Source organism: Zalophus californianus, chromosome 1 (genome assembly GCF_009762305.2).
Source record: "Zalophus californianus isolate mZalCal1 chromosome 1, mZalCal1.pri.v2, whole genome shotgun sequence".
In the NCBI taxonomy this organism is placed as follows: Eukaryota; Metazoa; Chordata; class Mammalia; order Carnivora; family Otariidae; genus Zalophus; species Zalophus californianus.
Window position 1 is genome coordinate 201610794 of NC_045595.1, and position 19218 is coordinate 201630011.

The window sequence follows — 19218 nt, forward strand, 5'->3', positions numbered from 1 at the left end:
TGAATCCCACGTCCAGGTGTGGAGGGTGAGAGTCTCCCAGGGCGACCTCAATTAGTAGCAGCCAAAGCCAGAGCCGTAGCCAGAGCCGCATCCAGAGCCACAGAGAGAGCGGGAGCGATATCCGTAGCCACAGCCGTAGCCACAGCCACAGCCACAGCCGTAGCCACAGCCAGAGCCACAGCCCAGGCCCCCGTAGCCGCAGCCCCCGTAGCCGCAGCCTCGGTAGCCGCAGCCTCCGTAGCCGCAGCCTCGGTAGCCGCAGCCTCCGTAGCCGCAGCCTCCGTAGCCGCAGCCTCCGTAGCCGCAGCCTCGGTAGCCGCAGCCTCCGTAGCCGCAGCCTCGGTAGCCGCAGCCTCCGTAGCCGCAGCCTCCGTAGCCGCAGCCTCGGTAGCCGCAGCCTCCGTAGCCGCAGCCTCCGTAGCCGCAGCCTCGGTAGCCGCAGCCTCCGTAGCCGCAGCCTCCGTAGCCGCAGCCTCCATAGTAGCTGCCACACATGGTGCTGGTTGTTGAAGTTTTGCTTGGTTGGAGGAGAGAAGTGTCACTTCAGTGTGGTGTGGACATTTCTCCCTACAGAGGCCTTTTATATGCTCTCAATGTGGGTGTCACCCAGCACACGTGTCATGTCATTGGCTAATTTTATGATTAATTGCATTAGTTTGTTTCTCAACCATAAGATAAAGCTTCAGAGGTATTAAGGTGATTTGCTTTGTTTGGACTTTTTATCCAGTTTAGGGCTTGAATGAGGGGCGATACTCATGCACTCTACACAGTCCTGCCCCAAATTAGACCTTCATTTTAACATCCTGTGATCATCATTTATTTCAAAAAAAGAATGCATTTGTTTGGATCTTGGCCCCCAAATAATTATATTATTGTATAGCTTTTCACAGAGAATAACATTTTTTTAAAATTTTATTGTTGTGTTAATCACCATACATTACATCATTAGTTTTTGATGTAGTGTTCCATGATTCATTGTTTGTGCATAACACCCAGTGCTCCATTCAGTACGTGCCCTCTTTAATACCCATCACCAGGCTAACCCATCCCCCCACCCACCCTCCCCTCTAGAACCCTCAGTTTGTTTTTCAGAGTGAATCATCTCTCATGGCTCGTCTTAACATTTCTTTTTATTCATGAGTTTTTCTTCTCTTGATCCAAATAATTTCTTCAGGGATTTAATGTCTTTTTCTATATTGAAATATTGAAAGCATAATGTATCTTACATGCTCATGATGTTGATAATAATTTAACTCATTAAAAATCAAGGGAAACAGGTCTGAACAAAGCATCTTCTACTTTCCTGTTTATACCAATGAGTTTTATTCTCATTTATGTCCAACTTCTATGAAAGACAAGAAAATACAAGTTATTCTGTGCAATCCCATTTTTATATTTCTTTTCTTGTCCTAACTGTATATGTGGCAATTAGTCTATATTTGAAGTAACTATCCAATAAGCTTAGCATGACATATTTTTGTTAACAATAAATTAGAAAACTGTTTCTTTCTCCAAATGTCCAATCGGTATTCTTTGTAACCTCACATGCTAAGCTCTCTTGCCTAACCCTTGAATTATAACTATCTTCACGCAAACCAGTGTGATAGCTCACCCCATAGAGTAGCCAAAGAAAAGCAGAGGTAGTTTTATGTTATAGTTTAAATATATACTTCTGTGTCTTTAAGAAAATGCATGTGGGAAGACAGCATTTTCTATACAGCCACACTGATTTCTGATATTTAATTATAGATCTTAGGCAAAATATCATTTTATGTATTCTTTCAGGGAACCTTAGGCTGGGTTTATAGAATGGAATTGGTGCTGGTTTATATCACAGGGAAGATGGCTCAAGACACCCACGGCATTTTAATCAACTCTCTCTGGAGATCATCAGAATAAGGACACAGGTTTTTCAAATAATGCAATTCATCTTACATGGTAACTATTTCAAATGAGTCAAAAGAAAATAGAATCTTAATGAAACAAAAAAAGTTTTCATACAAATGATCACATCAACATACTCATCTACTCAGTGATCATATGTCTTTGAATGTGCTTTCCATGTGTGTTTCTTGGTAGGTGCATTTTTGTAAAGCACCACACTATTGCAAAATTTTAGCCACTATCTGCTGGATTGAGATGGAGTTGGAGGACACGTGGAGGACATCCTCACCAAATCATATTCAAATTTCCCATAGAGAAAATCGCAATAGACTCAATTCTCACAGTTCAGAGTCTAGTGGGCAATAAGTTTTTAGCAAACACTGGTAAAATAGCATGATTTTTATTCTTCCTCAAGGATATTTAAGTTCTTAGATCATTGCCTAAATTTGGTAGACCTGAATTGCTTCAGTTAATTTAAAAAACTATAATTAACCTGGGGTTTTTTGTACTTTATTTAAAAGAATATCGAACGCATTGCATTTTGTGCAAATGATGTCTCTAATAACATTTGCTAGGGTTTTTTTCTCCCTAGATTCTTAATTTTAGGAATTAATTCCTAAAGTTAATGTGTTTCTTCTGAAGAATTAAGTTGTTCTCTTTGATCATAGCAATGAGAGCTTCACACTGCATGCCATTCTTTTCTTTTTTTTTTTTTTTTTCCTATCTTTTCTGGTGGGTATGCTGTTCTAAATATATTCAATTCTCAAATATATTCCATAATCAAAAATTAAACAAGCTTTCTTTCACTCTTCACACTCTTCAGAGTAATCCCCATTTCTGTATTCTGCTTCATAACAGAACTTCACAAGTGTATTTCCACGGCAGCATTCTAAGAACCTTTATCTCTCTGTTCCTGTGTTTTGATCTTTCATCTCGACTACTCTCCTGAGACCCCTCTTACAGAGATCATCAGGACCTCAGTCCTGCCAAATCTAGAGGTCAAGTATTTTACTCAGCCTCTCAGCAGCGTTCAGATTCACCAACTTCTCTCTTCATTCCTGAAAGGTTCTCCACACTTTACCTTCATCCTGCCATGCACACTTGGTTGAATTCCAACCACAGCAGCTGCTCCTTCTAAGTGTCCTTCTCTTTTCTCCTCAGATTTTTCCCTCAAACGTGAGAATGCCTCGCTAGCTGTTTGCCCCACGTGTGGTCTCTAGTCTCCACCTAAACTCTTGTTAGATGGGTCACTTTGGATACATTCTTTTCTCCAGTCTCATTTATATTTCCAATCTTACTGTATTCATATTTTATATATATAATATTTCATATATTTCCAATCTTAATATATATAAATGTGTGTATATATATATATATATCTTCATAGATTAATTGTCAGTAGAAACTTAACAAGACAAAATTAAGTTGATGATTCCTTATACTACCCAGACTTCTTCATTTTTTTCTTCTAGGCCTCAAAGCATGCATGGCACAGATCAGATCATGACCCTCCCTGACCGTAGTCCTTCAATGTCTGCCCACATTAGGATGGTTAGGGTACCAGACATGCGATTAAATTTGAATTTCAATATTTGTTTGCTACATCTGGCAACCCAAATCTTAGAAAACACAGATGACACGACCCTGCATGTCACAGCCTTGACTACATCTACGAGCTCATCAGGTAACCCTGTTCCTCTCCATTAAATATATAGATCACAGTGGCTTCTCAGCTCTTCAGATGGGCTTATTTGTTTCCACCTTAAAGGCTCTGCCTTTGAGCTCTTGAAGTAATAATCGAGAAGGGCTTATCCTTCTCTCTTGGTTCTCTCAGTGAGGCTGTCTCTGACCACTCAGTCTGAAGTAATCCTTCACCAGTAACCCTTTAAGTTTCCCTTAGCTCATCTTGATTTATTATTTACACAGACTCATCACTGTAAGAAGTTATCTAATTCACTCAGTCTTTGTCTGTCTTGAATTTCCTGCCCCTGCTTAATCTAGAATATAAGCTCCATCACAATAGTGTCCTTGTCTGTCCTGCCCATTGCTCCATCCCAGTGCTCATAATAGTGCCTGGTATTGGGGCACCTGGGTGGCTCAGTTGGGTAATCATCCAACTCTTGATTTCTGCTCAGGTCATGATCTCAGGCTCCTGGGATCAAGCCCCTCAGAGGGCACCACACTAGGCATGGAGCCTGCTTGAGATTCTCACTCTCCTTCTCCCTCTTCACCTTCCCCCCCCCATGTGTTTTCTCTCTCTCTCTAATAAATAAATAAATCTTCAAATAAAAAAGTAGTGCCTAGTATGTAATTGGTTCTCAAAAAAGTTTGGTAAGTGAATTAGTAAATGATCAAATCAATAAAATGAAAGATTATTTTTATATTTCCTTTAAATGTCATATTTTGGAATAACTTTAGACCTAGAGAAAGTTCCAAAATAGGACAGAAAATTCTTATATACCCAACACTCAATGTTCCCTAATGTTAATGTCTTTCATAACCATAGTATATTTATCAAGTTTTTTGAAGAAATTAACTTTATGTGATACTCTTAACTAAACTATAGATTTTATTTCATTTTTTTCCATTCATGTCTTTTTTTGTTCCATAATCCAATTCACATTGCATTTAGTTGTAGGACCTTTTTAGTGTGTTTAATTAGTGACCGTTCCTCTGTCTTTCCATGGCCTTCATGGCCTAGACAATTTGAAAGAGTTGGGTGTTTTGTAGACTATTTCCCAGTTTGGGTTTGTCTGAAGTTTTATCACACCTAGATTGAGGTTGTACATTTTGAGAAAGAATACCAGAAGAGATGTGTCTTTTTCAGTGCAACATATCCAGTGGTGCATGACATCAATAAATCATTTGAGAGTTTCTGGAAACCATTAAAACTCAAATTTCTAGTAAAATAAGTCCTTCCTTTTCTATATATTCAGGGTTAATGGGGTCAAACTTCAAGGTCTCCGCCATGGTTTGGGGTCATGTATAAGATTATAGATACATGTATATGTGAAGTATAAACAAAAGCTAATAACATGGCCCCACAAAAAATGATAAAACACTTAGTCATTCAGTGTTTACACGTGAATCCTGGCACCATGTCTTCTCTCCCACAATCTTTCCCTCCTTCTCTTTCCCTTTGAAACTACCCTTTTGTTCCCAAGGCAGCAAATATGCAGGTATAAGAAGGATATTATTAAATAAAACTAGGATTTTCAACAGGTAGAATCTGCATGGGTTATATGATGTGATGGTAGCAGTAACATAGTCTAAATTTGGAATCTGGAATAAATAAGTCACCAGAGTAAAAGAACCTCTCATCAAAAGCACATGATTTCATTACAGGCCTCCTGACACAGCAAAGTTGTCTTGGATATATTAGTTATGAGAAATTCTGGAGATGGTTTTAATACCAGTTAGTTTGAAACATGAATCCAACAGTGCCTCTGGTTTGCCCCAGATACCACTCAGTTGATTTATAAGGTCCTGTGTAGATTATAAACTTTAAACTCTAGAAACTGACTCTTCTTTTCCAAGCCTTCTCCTCACACATGAGCTTCTACAGCAACTACTATGGTAGCCTGAGGTATGGCCATGGAGGCCTGGGATGTGGCCATGATGGCTATGGATATGCCTCTTACCATCCATGCTGCTCTGGAAGAGTCTGGTCTTCTAGATTCTTCCTGGAAATTCTAGACTGTTGATCTCTTGAGATCATTATCCTGTGAGGCACTAGGTGTATCTTCTCCATTATTTATAATAATGATATTATGGGCTGTTCAAACAATGACAACCAAACCTTAGCCTACAACACCACATCAGAACTTCTTTAATCAATTATCTGGAGTTTCCAACAATTTGAAACAAAAGCCTTGGTGTTGTGTTACTAGTACATGATTAAATATAAGCCACCTTAACCATTTCTATTTGGGAAAATGTCCAAATTCATTTTTCATTGAAAGTAATCTTATTTTGCAAATGCACAGCATATATATGTATACACACACACACACACACACACACACACATAATGTTTGTTGCTGTATGTGTATGTATCTGTGTATGTGTGAAAGACAGAGAAAGAGTTTACTCACCCTTTGGCAATCTACAGTTGATGATATGGATGTGTTAGGCCTGACTGAAAGCTATATTCAACCAGCACTTTTGCAAATGTGTTTTCATGAGCAGATCCAAAAGCTACTATAATATACCTTGATCTTATCAAAGCCTCATCTCAGTATAGCCAGTGTTTGACTAAAATCATTGGTAAAAACCAGTCCCCCCCCCCCCTTTCTTAACACTTCATCCAATTTCATTCTTTCTTGATACTCAGCAGTTCAATTTGTGACTCTAGGCAGCTGCTACTGTTTTCCGCTAAATCATGTATTATGGCTGTTTCTTTTCACTCACTGACAAAATACATCCTCGAACTCAATCCGTATATGGTGGCAGCACGGGTAGCTATTCTGCTTGTGATTCCCATGTTGGCACAGAGAGATGACCAAATTTAAGTCTGCTTCACTAAATTTTTCACAGAGGTGGATATTTGCCTGCCTTCAAGCCCACAACCTTTTATCATTCATAACAAAGCAGTGACTAAGGTAGACCAAATTCCCAAACACAAGTCTAATCCAAACTCTAGGCTGGAAAGAGTAACCTTGATCCTTCTAGCTTGGTTCGTGTTCAGCAAAGATGTTCATAATAACATCTCTTTATTCATTGCACTTAGTAAGTGTTGATGACATCAATAATGATATAAGGCAACGTTATCTTCTAAACTTTTAGTAACTAATGTTAGAATTAAGGGCTTCTACAACTACTTTAAGATCCATACAAAATTACATTCTGAATGGCTATTAAAGCACGAAGCTGGCTAAACTCCTAACCAGCTACAAAATGCATGTTTCCTGAAGGCATCCAAAGGAAGGAATAATATAAGGTTGTCTGTTTAGCCTCCATCAAATGGAAAAAAGCAACACAGTGCTGTGCCACCCTGACATTTCCAAACATTGACAGGCAGTGAAACTGGAAGGAGAGACACTGAGGTAAGTCCCTTTTCTAATAAGCTTGGCTTTGGTCCTGCCATAGTGGACAGGAGTCTTAAAAGGCAGGTTAGCAGAGGGCCCTGTGTTACAGTGGTCAAAAGTTCAGAGTGGAAGCCATATAGAAGCTGTGACTTTTGGGGTGCCTGGGTGTCTCTGTTGGTTAAGCGACTGCCTTCGGCTCAGGTCATGATCTCAGGGTCCTGGGATCAAGCCCAGCATCGGGCTCCCTGCTTGGCGGGAAGCCTGCTTCTCCCTTTCCCACTCCCCCTTGCTTGTGTTCCGTCTCTCGCTGTCTCTCTCTGTGTCAAACAAATAAATAAAATCTTAAAAAAAAAAAAAAAAAGAAGAAGAAGCTATGACTTTTGACTCAATCCCACCATACTTAAAAAAGTGGCCATCAATATCAGGCCTTCTTCAGATATATTACATACTTGAAAAAATTCAAGTCTTTGGAGATTGCCCTAAAGACACAAAACAAATGAAGAAACATTCATTCAAGACAATCAACTCAATCTAGGTTTAGTGAGAGTCTTGATCTACTTAAATCACAATCTGTTCCTTCCGTCCTCCCTCCCCCAAATTAACGTGGCAGAAGCTCAGCTCTGGGCAGAGGAAGCCACAAAAACAGTACTCCCTCCCCTTGTTAAAGGCTACATTATCTCTCCTTTTTGGGCAGGCCATTAGTATATTCATGCTCTCTTGTTCTATGTTGCAGTGGCTAAATTCCAAGTGAACATGGCCAAGAGGTATGTGTTTCCCTTCATCTACCCAGTTCCCACTTGTAGTGCCAAGCTCTATCCATCACCCAACAAGCTAACAATCTTGAGGCCCTATCTTTCTTTCTAACACTCCAGGCTACTCATAGGAAGGAGGTTTCATCACAAGTGCATCAAGCCTAAAAAACTAGAGGCTACTGCCCAAGCCCAGTGATTGCTAGTAATGCAGATGTGTCTTTATGAGAGAAGAAGTAAGCAACTGTTCCTATCCCCAGTTCTGGAGTAGTTGCTCAGATATTTTGCAAAAAGCAAGAAGCAAGCCAAAAAAACAGAGCGCTCTGAACCTTTCCTCAAATGAACTAGTTTATTTAGAATAGTGTGTGGGAAATTCAAGCTTAAGGGTATGCTTGAAAACAACAGAAATTTTGAGCATAAGCAGTTAAGAGGAATTTTGTTGTTCTGTGACAGCAGTAAGCGAACCCATAAGCTAGCTGGTTTTATCAGAGAGAACCAGGGGGAAAGACAACTAAGATGAGCCCTCCTGGATGCAGGGCAAACCTTAAAGACTGGCCTCAAAATATATATATAATTTCATTGAAAATATATATAGTCTCATTGCTGGGTGAAGAATTCTACATATGAAAATTCTTTTGGCTGATTGTGTTGCTCAGGTCATCTGTCTCCAGGTTATTCTCTGCATACTACTTCTATCAGTTTCTCAGAAGGGGAGTTGAAAATACCCAAGTGTAATTGTAAATTTCTCTATTTCTATTCTCAATTCTATCACTTTTTATTCATATATTTTGAAACTCTATTGTTTGGTGCACACTTAGAATTGTTATTTTTCCTGGTGGATTAATCCTTATACCATATGTAATATGTCTCTTTGTCTCTAGTAATTTTCTTTGGTCTGAGGTCTATTTTATCTGCTGTTAAAAGGACCACCTCCTGCTTTAGTTTATTAACGATTGCATGACATAACTTTTTCCATCCTCTTACTTGCAGCCTACCTATGTTAATGAATTTGAAGTGAGTTTCTTGTAAACGGAATAGAGATAGGTCATGTTGGATTTTTTAATCCACTTTTCCAATGTCTGTCTCTTTTGGCTGATGTATTTAGACCATGCACATTCAATGTAATTACAGATATGCTAGCATTTAAGTCTGTCATTTTATTATTGTTTTCTATTTGTTTCTTCTAGTTCTTGTTACTCTGTTTATTTTTCTTGCCTTTCTATGTTTTTTGAACATTTGAGCATCTTTATTTATGGTTTTTTTGAGTGCATATATTTGCATAGTTTTTATAATGCTTCCTCTGGGTATTATAATATTAATATGCAACTTATAACAGTGTACTGGTATCAATACTTATGGCCACAAGTAAAGTGTTGGGCATTTACTTTTATTTAGATCCCCTTATCATGTCTACTTTTAATATTATTGCCTTGATTATAGTGTTATAATTTTTATTTCAACCACCAAATATGATTTCTAAAACTCATGAGGAAGAGTTTAGTCTATTATAGGTCCTCATATTCTTGTTTTATTTCATTGTGCCTTCTTGATGTTTCAAGATCCCTTCCTTTAGCATTTCTTTTCTGTTCAGAGAACTTTTTCAAGTCAAACTTTAAATGTCAGTTTGCTAATGACAAATTATTTTTTTCCTTCTAAGGATGTTTTTATTTCACCTTCGTTCTTGAAAGATAGTTTTCCAAGATATAAAATACATGGATGACAGTTCTTATCTTTCACCATTTGAAAACTACTATACTTTTTTCTATTACTCCATTCAGATGACAAAGCAACTGTCATTCAAATTGCTGTTATTCTTAGATATCTGTTGTGTCTCTCTATTTTCAAGACTTTTTTCTTTGCCTTTACTTTTCAAATATTTAATTATGATGCATTTTGGTGTTTATTGTATTTTGTTTGATCTAAAAATACTCATTGACAGGTCCTAATGGTAACAGAATATTAATTTAAAATTATTAATTATAAGATATATGCTATGAATATATTTCAGTCTTAAAGAAGGCTTACTCAAGGCTTTTAGGCAATCAAATAATTTACAAAGGATAAAGAATTAGGCTGGTAATCAGAATTTTCAAAAAGTTACATTCGAAGACAGAAGAGAGAGCATTTAAAGACTAACTGATAAAAGCAAGCATTAAGACTTTATATCTAATGAAGCTGTCTTTCATGTAACAATGTATTAGAACAACAGTTTTCAGCATAGAAAAAATTAGGAAATTCTGCACCCAAAAGGTTATACTGAGCAGCAAAATATTGGAGGCATATGGATATGTTTATGTATATACATATAGGTGACTATATATGTGTGTGCATGCTGTGATATATATTTAGTGTAATATATAACCCAAACACAGGGATTAGATTTGCAGATTAATAATATATAAATATGTCGTGATGACAAAGTAGTAATAAACCAACTAAAAGACAAGGCAGTAGCAGGACAGGGAGAGAGAAAAATCAGTTAAGCTGCTGCTGTGTAGACAACAATGGAAGTTAAGAATATGAATACAACTAGTATATCACATAATAAAAGGTTGAACCAAAAAAGAGAACTTACCACATTAAAATTGTTATAGATACAAAGATACCCAAGTAATCACTAGAAAAACTACAAACCATTCAAATGTCATTTTTTAAATTTATTAAAGTGTATTGAGTTTTGAAACACATCAGTCAAGACACCTGGGTGGCTCAGTCGTTAAGCGTCTGCCTTTGGCTCAGGTCGTGATCCCGGGGTCCTGGGATCCAGCCCCACATCGGGCTCCCTGCTCCGCAGGGAGCCTGCTTCTCCCTCTCCCACTCCCCCTGCTCATGTTCCCTCTCTCACTGTGTCTCTCTCTGTCAAATAAATAAATAAAATCGTTTAAAAAAAACTAATAAATGCTAACAAAAACAAAGAACAGAAAGCCCTTTAAAAATAAAATCAAACAGTGAAAAAAAACAAAAACAAAACACCCTTTAACTTGGAAAATAAAAAGCCTTCCATTAAAAAGTTCTTGGGTGAGAAAGGTCATACAAATGAAATTACAGATTTTAAAATAATTAATAATAATGAAAATGGCCCATAACAACATCTATGAGAAACATTTAAAGCAGTTTTTAGAGAAAAATTCATAGCATGAACACTTTCATCAGTAAAAATGAAAGGAAATAAATTAATATTTCATAATTATATTTTATAACACAAAGGAAACTTTAAGAAAAAACGAAGAAAGCACAAAGAGAGAAATAATAAATAGTAAAGCAAAAATTAATGAGGCAGAGAATCAGAAAAAAAAGGTTATTTAAATAATGAACCAAATGAAAGAATTAACAGAACGTCTAACTTGATGAAGAAAAAAAAGAGACAGAAACCATATTAAAAATAAATACCAGAGGGAACATTAATATAGAAGAAATTTTAAACATCATATGAGACAACTTTTCAGATCTCTATGCATATAAATTTGAAAACCTATAGGAAATAGATAATTCCCTAGGAAAATATGTATTACTAAAATGGATACCATTAGATTTAGAAATCAAAAATAGTCCAATTTCCTTGGAAGTAATAAAGAAAATTATTAACAAAATAGTTCATCCAAAAGCCAAAATCCAGATGATCTCTCAGAATTCTACCAAATTAGAGGACGAGATGGTGCTAATATTACCTAAGTTGTTGAAGAGCACTGAAAACGAAGGACAATTTGCTAATTCTTATGATGAAAGATGAATAACATTGAGTCTGTGGTGGGCAGACTCTCCACATGCCCCCTCGATTCCTGCCTCTTAATGCAAATGCTCTTGTGGGACCCCTCCCTATGAGTGTGAGGAAGACCTGTGACTTGCTTTGTAACCAATGAAATATGTCTAATATAAATGGTTGTGTGTGATTTTGTCACATAAGATCATAGCATTCATCTTACTGGAGTCTTTCTTTTTCCTTGCTGGCTCTGAGAAAACAAGCAACCATGTTGGAAATTTACTTAGCCAAGAACTGTGGGCAACCATTTGCAGCTGAGGGTGACTTCCAGCAGAGAGCTGGCAAGGGCCTCTGGCCAAAAACCAGCAAAGAAATGAACCTTTCATTCCTACAAATACAATGAACTGAGATCGGCCCACAAAACATGAGTCTGGAAGTGAATCCTTCCCGAGCTAAGCCTTAGGAGTGACCACAGCCCCATCCAACATCTTGAATTGGAATCTCATGAGACCCTGAAACTTCTCAGACTGTAGCTGAAATAGAGTTATCTAACTAAATATTATGGCCCACCATGCATGCCAAACAGTTTTATGATTTATTACCAGCTTGGGATGTAAAAGACTATTAAACTACTCCTTGGGTTATGTCTTTCATACCTTTAAAATGCATACCTTTAAAAAATGTATACCTTTTTTAAAATGATATCTTTAAAGTAGAAGATTAAAAGAAGAGAAGGATAGGGGCGCCTGGGTGGCTCAGTTGGTTAAGCGTCTGCCTTCAGCTCAGATCATGATCCCAGGGTCCTAAGATCAAGATCAAGTCCTGCATGGGGCTTCTTGCTCAGTGGGAGCCTGCTTCTCCCTCTTCCTCTACCCTTCCCCCCTGCTCATGCTTTCTTTCTCTCTCTCTCTCCTGCTCTCTCTCAAATAAATAAATAAAATCTTAAAAAAAAAAAGAAGAAAAGGATATAGCAACAAAGTTCATTTATTTTAAGGAACATGGATATGAAAGTTTGGGAAATTAGTTCTTTTCTTATCATGTATTATTTGTCAGGCAATGCTTAACCTAACATATAAGTAATAGTTGATTTAGTGTTAACAGTTACCTAGCATAAGACATTATTCCCTCAGTATCAGAGGAGAAGGAAACTGAAGTTTACAAGAAAAAAATTACTTTTCCCAGACAACTGACCTAAAGTAATAAGAGAAAAATATCTCCCAAATACAGTAATGGTTAGCTTTCTTGAAAACAGAAACAAACAAACAAAAGTTAATCCTAGGCATCAAATGACTGACACAAAACCAGGGCTGCTGTTGGGATTGAACAAGTTTATTAGGTCAACACAGAAACAAGCTCCAGCATGAATATCATCGAGGCGGTTGCTCTGACACCATCATCCTGATGAAAGCAGAACTGTGGGGGTCACAGGTGAATTTCACCATCTCCCACTTCCTGCGTTGATTCAGGGAATCTGTAGGTTAGGTTGTAGGCAACAACAGACCCTGCTAGACTTTCATCATACAGGATATCATCACCCAAGGGAAAGGCTCAGAACGTGTGGGGCTCAGAACTGGTGAATCCCACGTCCAGGTGTGGAGGGTGAGAGTCTCCCAGGGCGACCTCAATTAGTAGCAGCCAAAGCCAGAGCCGTAGCCAGAGCCGCATCCAGAGCCACAGAGAGAGCGGGAGCGATATCCGTAGCCACAGCCGTAGCCACAGCCGTAGCCACAGCCAGAGCCACAGCCGTAGCCACAGCCAGAGCCACAGCCCAGTCCCCCGTAGCCGCAGCCTCCGTAACCGCAGCCTCCGTAGCCGCAGCCTCCGTAGCCGCAGCCTCCGTAGCCGCAGCCCCCGTAGCCGCAGCCCCCGTAGCCGCAGCCCCCGTAGCCGCAGCCCCCGTAACCGCAGCCTCCGTAGCCGCAGCCTCCGTAGCCGCAGCCTCTGTAGTAGCTGCCACACATGGTGTTGGTTGTTGAGGTTTTGCTTGGGTAGAGACGGAGAGGAGTGTCACTTCAGTGTGGACAACTCCCCTGCAGAGACCTTTTATATACCCTCCATGTGAGTGGGATCCATCACACAAGTCATCCCATTGGTTAATTTGCAAGACCTCTGTGAGTCACTTGTTGACTCCTGGTTTTCGGGTATGGCTTTGGGGGCAATGGCATTTGCTATTGTTTAGCCACATTGAATCATTTGTGAGTCATTAATAAGAATCAGTTGTCCCAGCTTCAAAACCCTACTTTTACAAGATCTTCAAGTTAGCAATTTGTAACCAGTCTTTATGACAAGAAATAGCATTTGTAGTAGACAGTCTAACCTCAAAACAACCAAACAACCAGTCTTCTTTTGGCTGGCATTCAACAGGTCATAATAATCTGCCTTAAATTGAGATTCTCCATCTCTTCTTTTCTGTTCCAAACTCGTTTTTTTCCTTTAGAGATTTTCCTTATTTTCCCATGAGAAGTGGCTTACTAGGAAAAGCCAAAAGGTATCACTCAATTTCATGAGTCTATTTACAAAAAGCCAGTAGTTTGAAATTCTGGAACACCAGGCCTGAGAAAACTTTGCTTTTTTTTCTCACTTACATTAATATTTTCTTTTATGACTCTATTTTTAAACCATCAATTTTTTCATGGTTTCAAATTTATGTCCTGAATCTATAGCCAGAAAATAGAAATGAGATTTTATTTCCTTTATGAAATTGCATTTTCATGAAAAAGTTTTCTTTAAAATTTGACATATTTGTAATATTTCTGCTTTGGCTCTAAGATTAATATATAGGCATTTCTTTATTTAAAATAATAACACTGGCAAGGGTATCTTTCATGGCACTAATAGATTTTCACCAACAAACAATGAAGTCTTGGTAAAGTATCTTGGACTATGACAAACATATTACTAATGGCCAGTTTTGTTTTGTTTTGTTTTTTCAATGCAATACAGCTCAGAACTTAACTCAACGATCAAGTGAAACAGCCCTCTAATCTTATATTCTTAGTAAGATGACTTCATGAGAGTCAATAGACCATAATAGATATGAATAAAATTTCTGAAATCGGCTCTCTGGGTTCAAATCTTACTTCTATCACTTGTAGCTTTGTGACCACTATAACAGTGTGCTTCGGTTGCTCTGTCTGCAAATGAGTTAGGAATAATAACACCTACCCCACAAGACAATTTCGAAGGTCACATTAGCTAGTGTGTGTCAAGCACTTACAACAATGTCTGGCACATAGTAAGTAGTAGAATAATCTTTGCTATTATTATTATTATTTATTTCATCCCCTGTTCCCCTGGATATAAGCTTTAGTGGAGAGTGGATGAGTTGAACAGGAGAACTCAGACATGGTTAAGTCCTCATTTAGGGGTCCTGGGTCACTGCAGCTGAAGGAAAGAGAAAATTTACCTTATGGTTGTGCATCTAAAAGTAGAGAAAAGCACACTCTAATTTTCCCGAGAAGGAGCAAGTCCTGTGAGTGACCCAACAAACATAACACAAGCAGGTAGAGAATATAACAATTGGTGCCTACTCAGACGGATTTGAGTGCAGACTCATTATTTTCCCAAGCACAATGAAAAATTGTTCTGGCTGTAGAGCCATGCACTGAATGGCAAGTAATGCATTGACCAGAGGAGATTTTTAGTTAATGGGAAATGGCAATATGCACTATGCAGCCACACGTGTCAGCGCAGGGACAGATGAAGGTACTCCCTTCCAATCAATAGCATCCGTCTGCACATTGGAGTCCACCTCAGGAGAAGGAGTGGTGAAAGCTTTAATTCAGTTGAGCTTTCATTCTGCAGACTAGAATGTCATTGAACTTTGTTATTTACCTGGAAGGGACAAGAATAAATGTTCTACCATCTAGTGGAAATGGTGACTCGAGATAGAATTTGGTAAAATATGAAAATAAAGCATATTTGTACCCTTAAAAAGTTTTTTTATTAAAAAATGTTACCTGAGGGGTGCCTGGATGGCTCAGTTGGTTAAGAGTCTGCCTTCGGCTCAGGTCATGATCTTCGGGTCCTGGGATCGAGCCCCACAGTGGGCTCCCTGTTGGGTGGGGAGTCTGCTTCTCCCTCTCCCTCTGCTCCTCACCCCCCTCATGCTCTCTCTCTCTCTCTCTCTCTCTCCAATAAAATAAAATAAAATGTTACCTGAATTATGTATTTAAAATAAAATGAATTGTTTTATCTTTAAAAGAAATATTGGGCAATATTACATATCTCGTACTTTAAATAAAATTCACCCCCTAACACTTCTATTTTTCCAAAGCTAAACAAGAGTAACTTTTTCAACCGCAATGGGCAGATGAATTTGAGGTTATTAATACACGCAAAACAATTGCAATCAATTGCAGTTTGCATAGTTTCTGGGATTTCATAGAATTTCATTATGGAATTTAAATTTGAGCCCCCCCATGAGAAACCAAGTCAGAGAGCTGTCATTCAATATACATGATCTGACTGTGAAAATCTTGACACAGCAGCAAAGTCGTTGTGGCTATGGAGGCCTCGCTATGCTTAATGAAATAAGAGATCTATGAGAGTTTTGCTGTTGGCGTGGTTCATAGTTAATGCAAAATCATTTGTAATAAGGACTACATTGCCTGTGACTTCCCATACCTGCTACAAAGGATATATAACAGACCTTATGAAGATAGTGATATTCAAACTCAGGGAAGTATCTTCTTCTGCACCATCCTCCCTGACACCATGACCTAGCACAGCAACGGCTGTGGGGGCTAAGGCTATGGTGCGCTTGGCCGTGGTTACAGCACTGTAGGTATCACGGGTATGGTGGCTACAGGTATGGCTGCTGCCGCCCTTCTTGCTATGGAAGATATTGGTCATATGGAGTCTACTGGAAAATTCTAGAACGACTGGACCCACCAGATTTGTCCTCCCATGAAACATGGATTCTGCTGCTGGTCTTGTTTATCCCATCCCATCTTTGCAAAATAGCAAAAATCTAAATCTAGGCTATCATGAAAGAAGTACAGATATCATCTTTCTCTGGTTCCATTGTGCAAGATCATAAAGAATATCTTTTAAAATGCAACAGAAGTTTCTCCTTGATCTCTAAGTACTTCTTTCAATAAATTTAATCTTTTTTGCAAAGATGATATGCTTTCACATTTATTTATTTTCACTGTCGTTTTTGCACACAGATGATTATAAGATAAAAATGTGTGTGTAGTTACTCTCCCAAGGGAGTGATGCTATTTTCCTCCATTTGTTTTTTTTCTTCTCTCTCTTTTTTTTTTGTCCTTCTACATATTTCCCATACTATTTAAAGCTGAGCTTCCAGGCGACACAGCTGATTGCTTCCTCCTCAATAAATTTGGCTTCTCTTTAATTCACAGGCCAAATAGTTCAAAACACACCTGAATTCTGAGAGCTGCATGGAGCTGGCTGTCTGCCCTTGTATCCCTAGAACACAGAGGAAACACACCCATATTTTAAGTGGTGCTTCTATGAGTTTTCCAGGCGTCTGCTTTCTGGTAGCTTCACAAGAAAGCTTCTCAGGTGCCTGATGTCATTCATCTAGAATTCAGGTCCAGCCTGGAATTGGACATAGGGAGTGCTGTACCAGCCCTGAGAACCTGGCTGTCTTTAGCAAATCTCTTTATGTGAGATCATTTTGATTATGAAGTCCATTTCATATGTTCATTTAGGTTTTCATTCATTCAATACTCAGTGTGTAAAGAATGCCAGGCACACTGCTGTTTTGGGAAGAGAGTATTTTGTGAAGATTATTTGAGATTGTTTCTATTGTCATGTTACTGAATTGTTGTTGCTGTTTTTAAAGATTTTATTTATTTGAGAGACAGAGAGAGAGCACAAGTGGGTGGGAGGGGCAGTAAGAGAGGGAGAAGCAGGCTCCCCACTGAGCAGGGAGCCTGATGTAGGGCTCATCCCAGGACCCCAAATCATGACCTGAGCCAAAGGCAGATGCTTAACGGACTGAGACACCCAGGCGCCCCATGTTACTGAGTTTTATATAGATGTACCATCTGTAAGACACTGATATCTATGTAATATTAAAATGTGAAAATAGAATAATGTAATGTTTTTAAATTTTTCCAAATGAAGAGTTGAAGAGGGTTTTGACCCTATTTACATAAAAACAAAGCTTCTCAAAATAATTTGTAAAAGCAAACTGTTGAAATTAAGGAGGATATATATTTATTAGTCAAATTTCAAAAATATATAACTAGATAATGGGATTCAGATTGATTCAAAAAATTTTAAAAAAATGATTTGGTGAGTATAATAAATAATACATTTTTTTCTAATAATTATAATAAACTGAACTTAGAACCAAAACTTCAAATCTCCATATGACAAAATCTTAAAAATTTTCTAACATGTTAAAGCATAACCTATCATAATGTGAGTTCTTACTGGTATAAATAATTTTATATGTTTTATATTCAATTATTATTTATCAGTAATTAATGCATGAAACAAATAATAAATAGTTATATTCAAATTTTGGATGCAGGCTCCAAATATTTACTGCTCTACCTTTCTTTCTTAAAAGTTTGAAGAACACTGCTTTAGACCAGGGCTTATCAAATTGTGGCCTGTTGACATCTGTGGGATCCAAAGACCCTTTCAAGGGGTTCATAAGCCCCAAACTATTTTCATAATATATATATTTGCCTATTCCAATCTAATAAGCCCATTAATATACACTAGAGTTTTCCAGCTAAGGTCTATGTATGACATGTGACCACAACAGACTGAATGCAGAAGCAGGTATGAGAAATCCATGTCCCTTGTTTCTTCTGCCACTATTTCAAGAAAACCTTCCTTGAGAAATTCAATGATGACTTTAAAGCCAATTTGAGTATATGAGAACCCAAAAGGTAGAGGAGGGAGGACACCCAGCATGAATATTTGAATTTCTAAATAAATCCTTCATTGCATAATATAATGGCGTACTCCTATAGAAAGTCATGGTTCACAAATAGATAAAATTCTCAGGATGAAAAAAGTGCAGCTTTACATTAGCACTTTAATGTAAATATAGTCAGTTCATCATCAGTAAGTAGTAGAAAACATTATTTGGTGGGAGGACTTATTTGCCTGATGGAAAGGAATTATATAATTTAAAAGATATTTTACTTCAGATAATTCCTCACTTTTATCACTTCCTCACTCAAATAGATATACTTCAGTTCCTTGACTGTATATCTAAATATGCCATAGAAATTACTATTTTAAGAAAAAAACAAGGAAAATTGGGTCTAAGGGCTTGAGTATCAACATTTCAAGGAACCTGAGTGTAGGCTTTAATAACAAAACCAGAGCAAAAAGATCCCTAAAATACAAGAATCTAGTTAAGGACATGTGACAAGATTATTGGATTCCAAGAAAAACAGTTAATAATATTTGCTATAAGGACATCTCCTTGTTACTGACACAAGTGTTTCATGAAGCTTTCTTATTAAACTTTGCCTGAAATATGAGGTCATACTGCCTCATACACCGTAGAAGGTGTGTGAAGTTCCATATGCAGATGTTGACATTCAAATTGAGGAAAATAGTTCCCTGCTCCACAATGGAAACCTCTCCTCCTGATACCATGCACTATTACAACAACCATTATGGCAGCCTGCCCTGTGGCTCTGACTCTGGCTGTGGGTAGAGTGGATGTGGGCATGGCTGAGGCTGCCCATCTTGCTGGGGCAGATAGTGGCCTATGGCTTCTACTAAGGAACATCCAGAGCAGCTCAGTCTACTGGACTCCTTCACCTATGATTTCCTGACTCTACTTCCATGTTTTTTCACAAGGGTAATTCTATTCCCTATACAAAGTGTGACAAGCTCATCCCTGGTAACCTGGAAA

The 19218-nt window shown here is 38.1% G+C and overlaps 2 protein-coding genes across 2 annotated transcripts; both read right to left on the reverse strand.

Moving 5' to 3' along the window:
• Positions 1-51: 51 nt before the first annotated feature.
• Positions 52-5501, reverse strand: LOC113915835 (keratin-associated protein 21-1-like). The gene is made up of 3 exons (XM_035722485.1): positions 5434-5501; positions 438-517; positions 52-308 (listed from the first exon to the last, which is right to left on the reverse strand). The coding sequence occupies exons 1-3, from the start codon at positions 5499-5501 to the stop codon at positions 52-54; spliced, it is 405 nt and encodes a 134-aa protein (XP_035578378.1).
• A 7484-nt stretch (positions 5502-12985) lies between these two features.
• Positions 12986-16214, reverse strand: LOC113915834 (keratin-associated protein 6-2-like). The gene is made up of 2 exons (XM_027581773.2): positions 16012-16214; positions 12986-13343 (listed from the first exon to the last, which is right to left on the reverse strand). The coding sequence occupies exons 1-2, from the start codon at positions 16212-16214 to the stop codon at positions 12986-12988; spliced, it is 561 nt and encodes a 186-aa protein (XP_027437574.2).
• Between the last annotated feature and the right edge of the window lie 3004 nt (positions 16215-19218).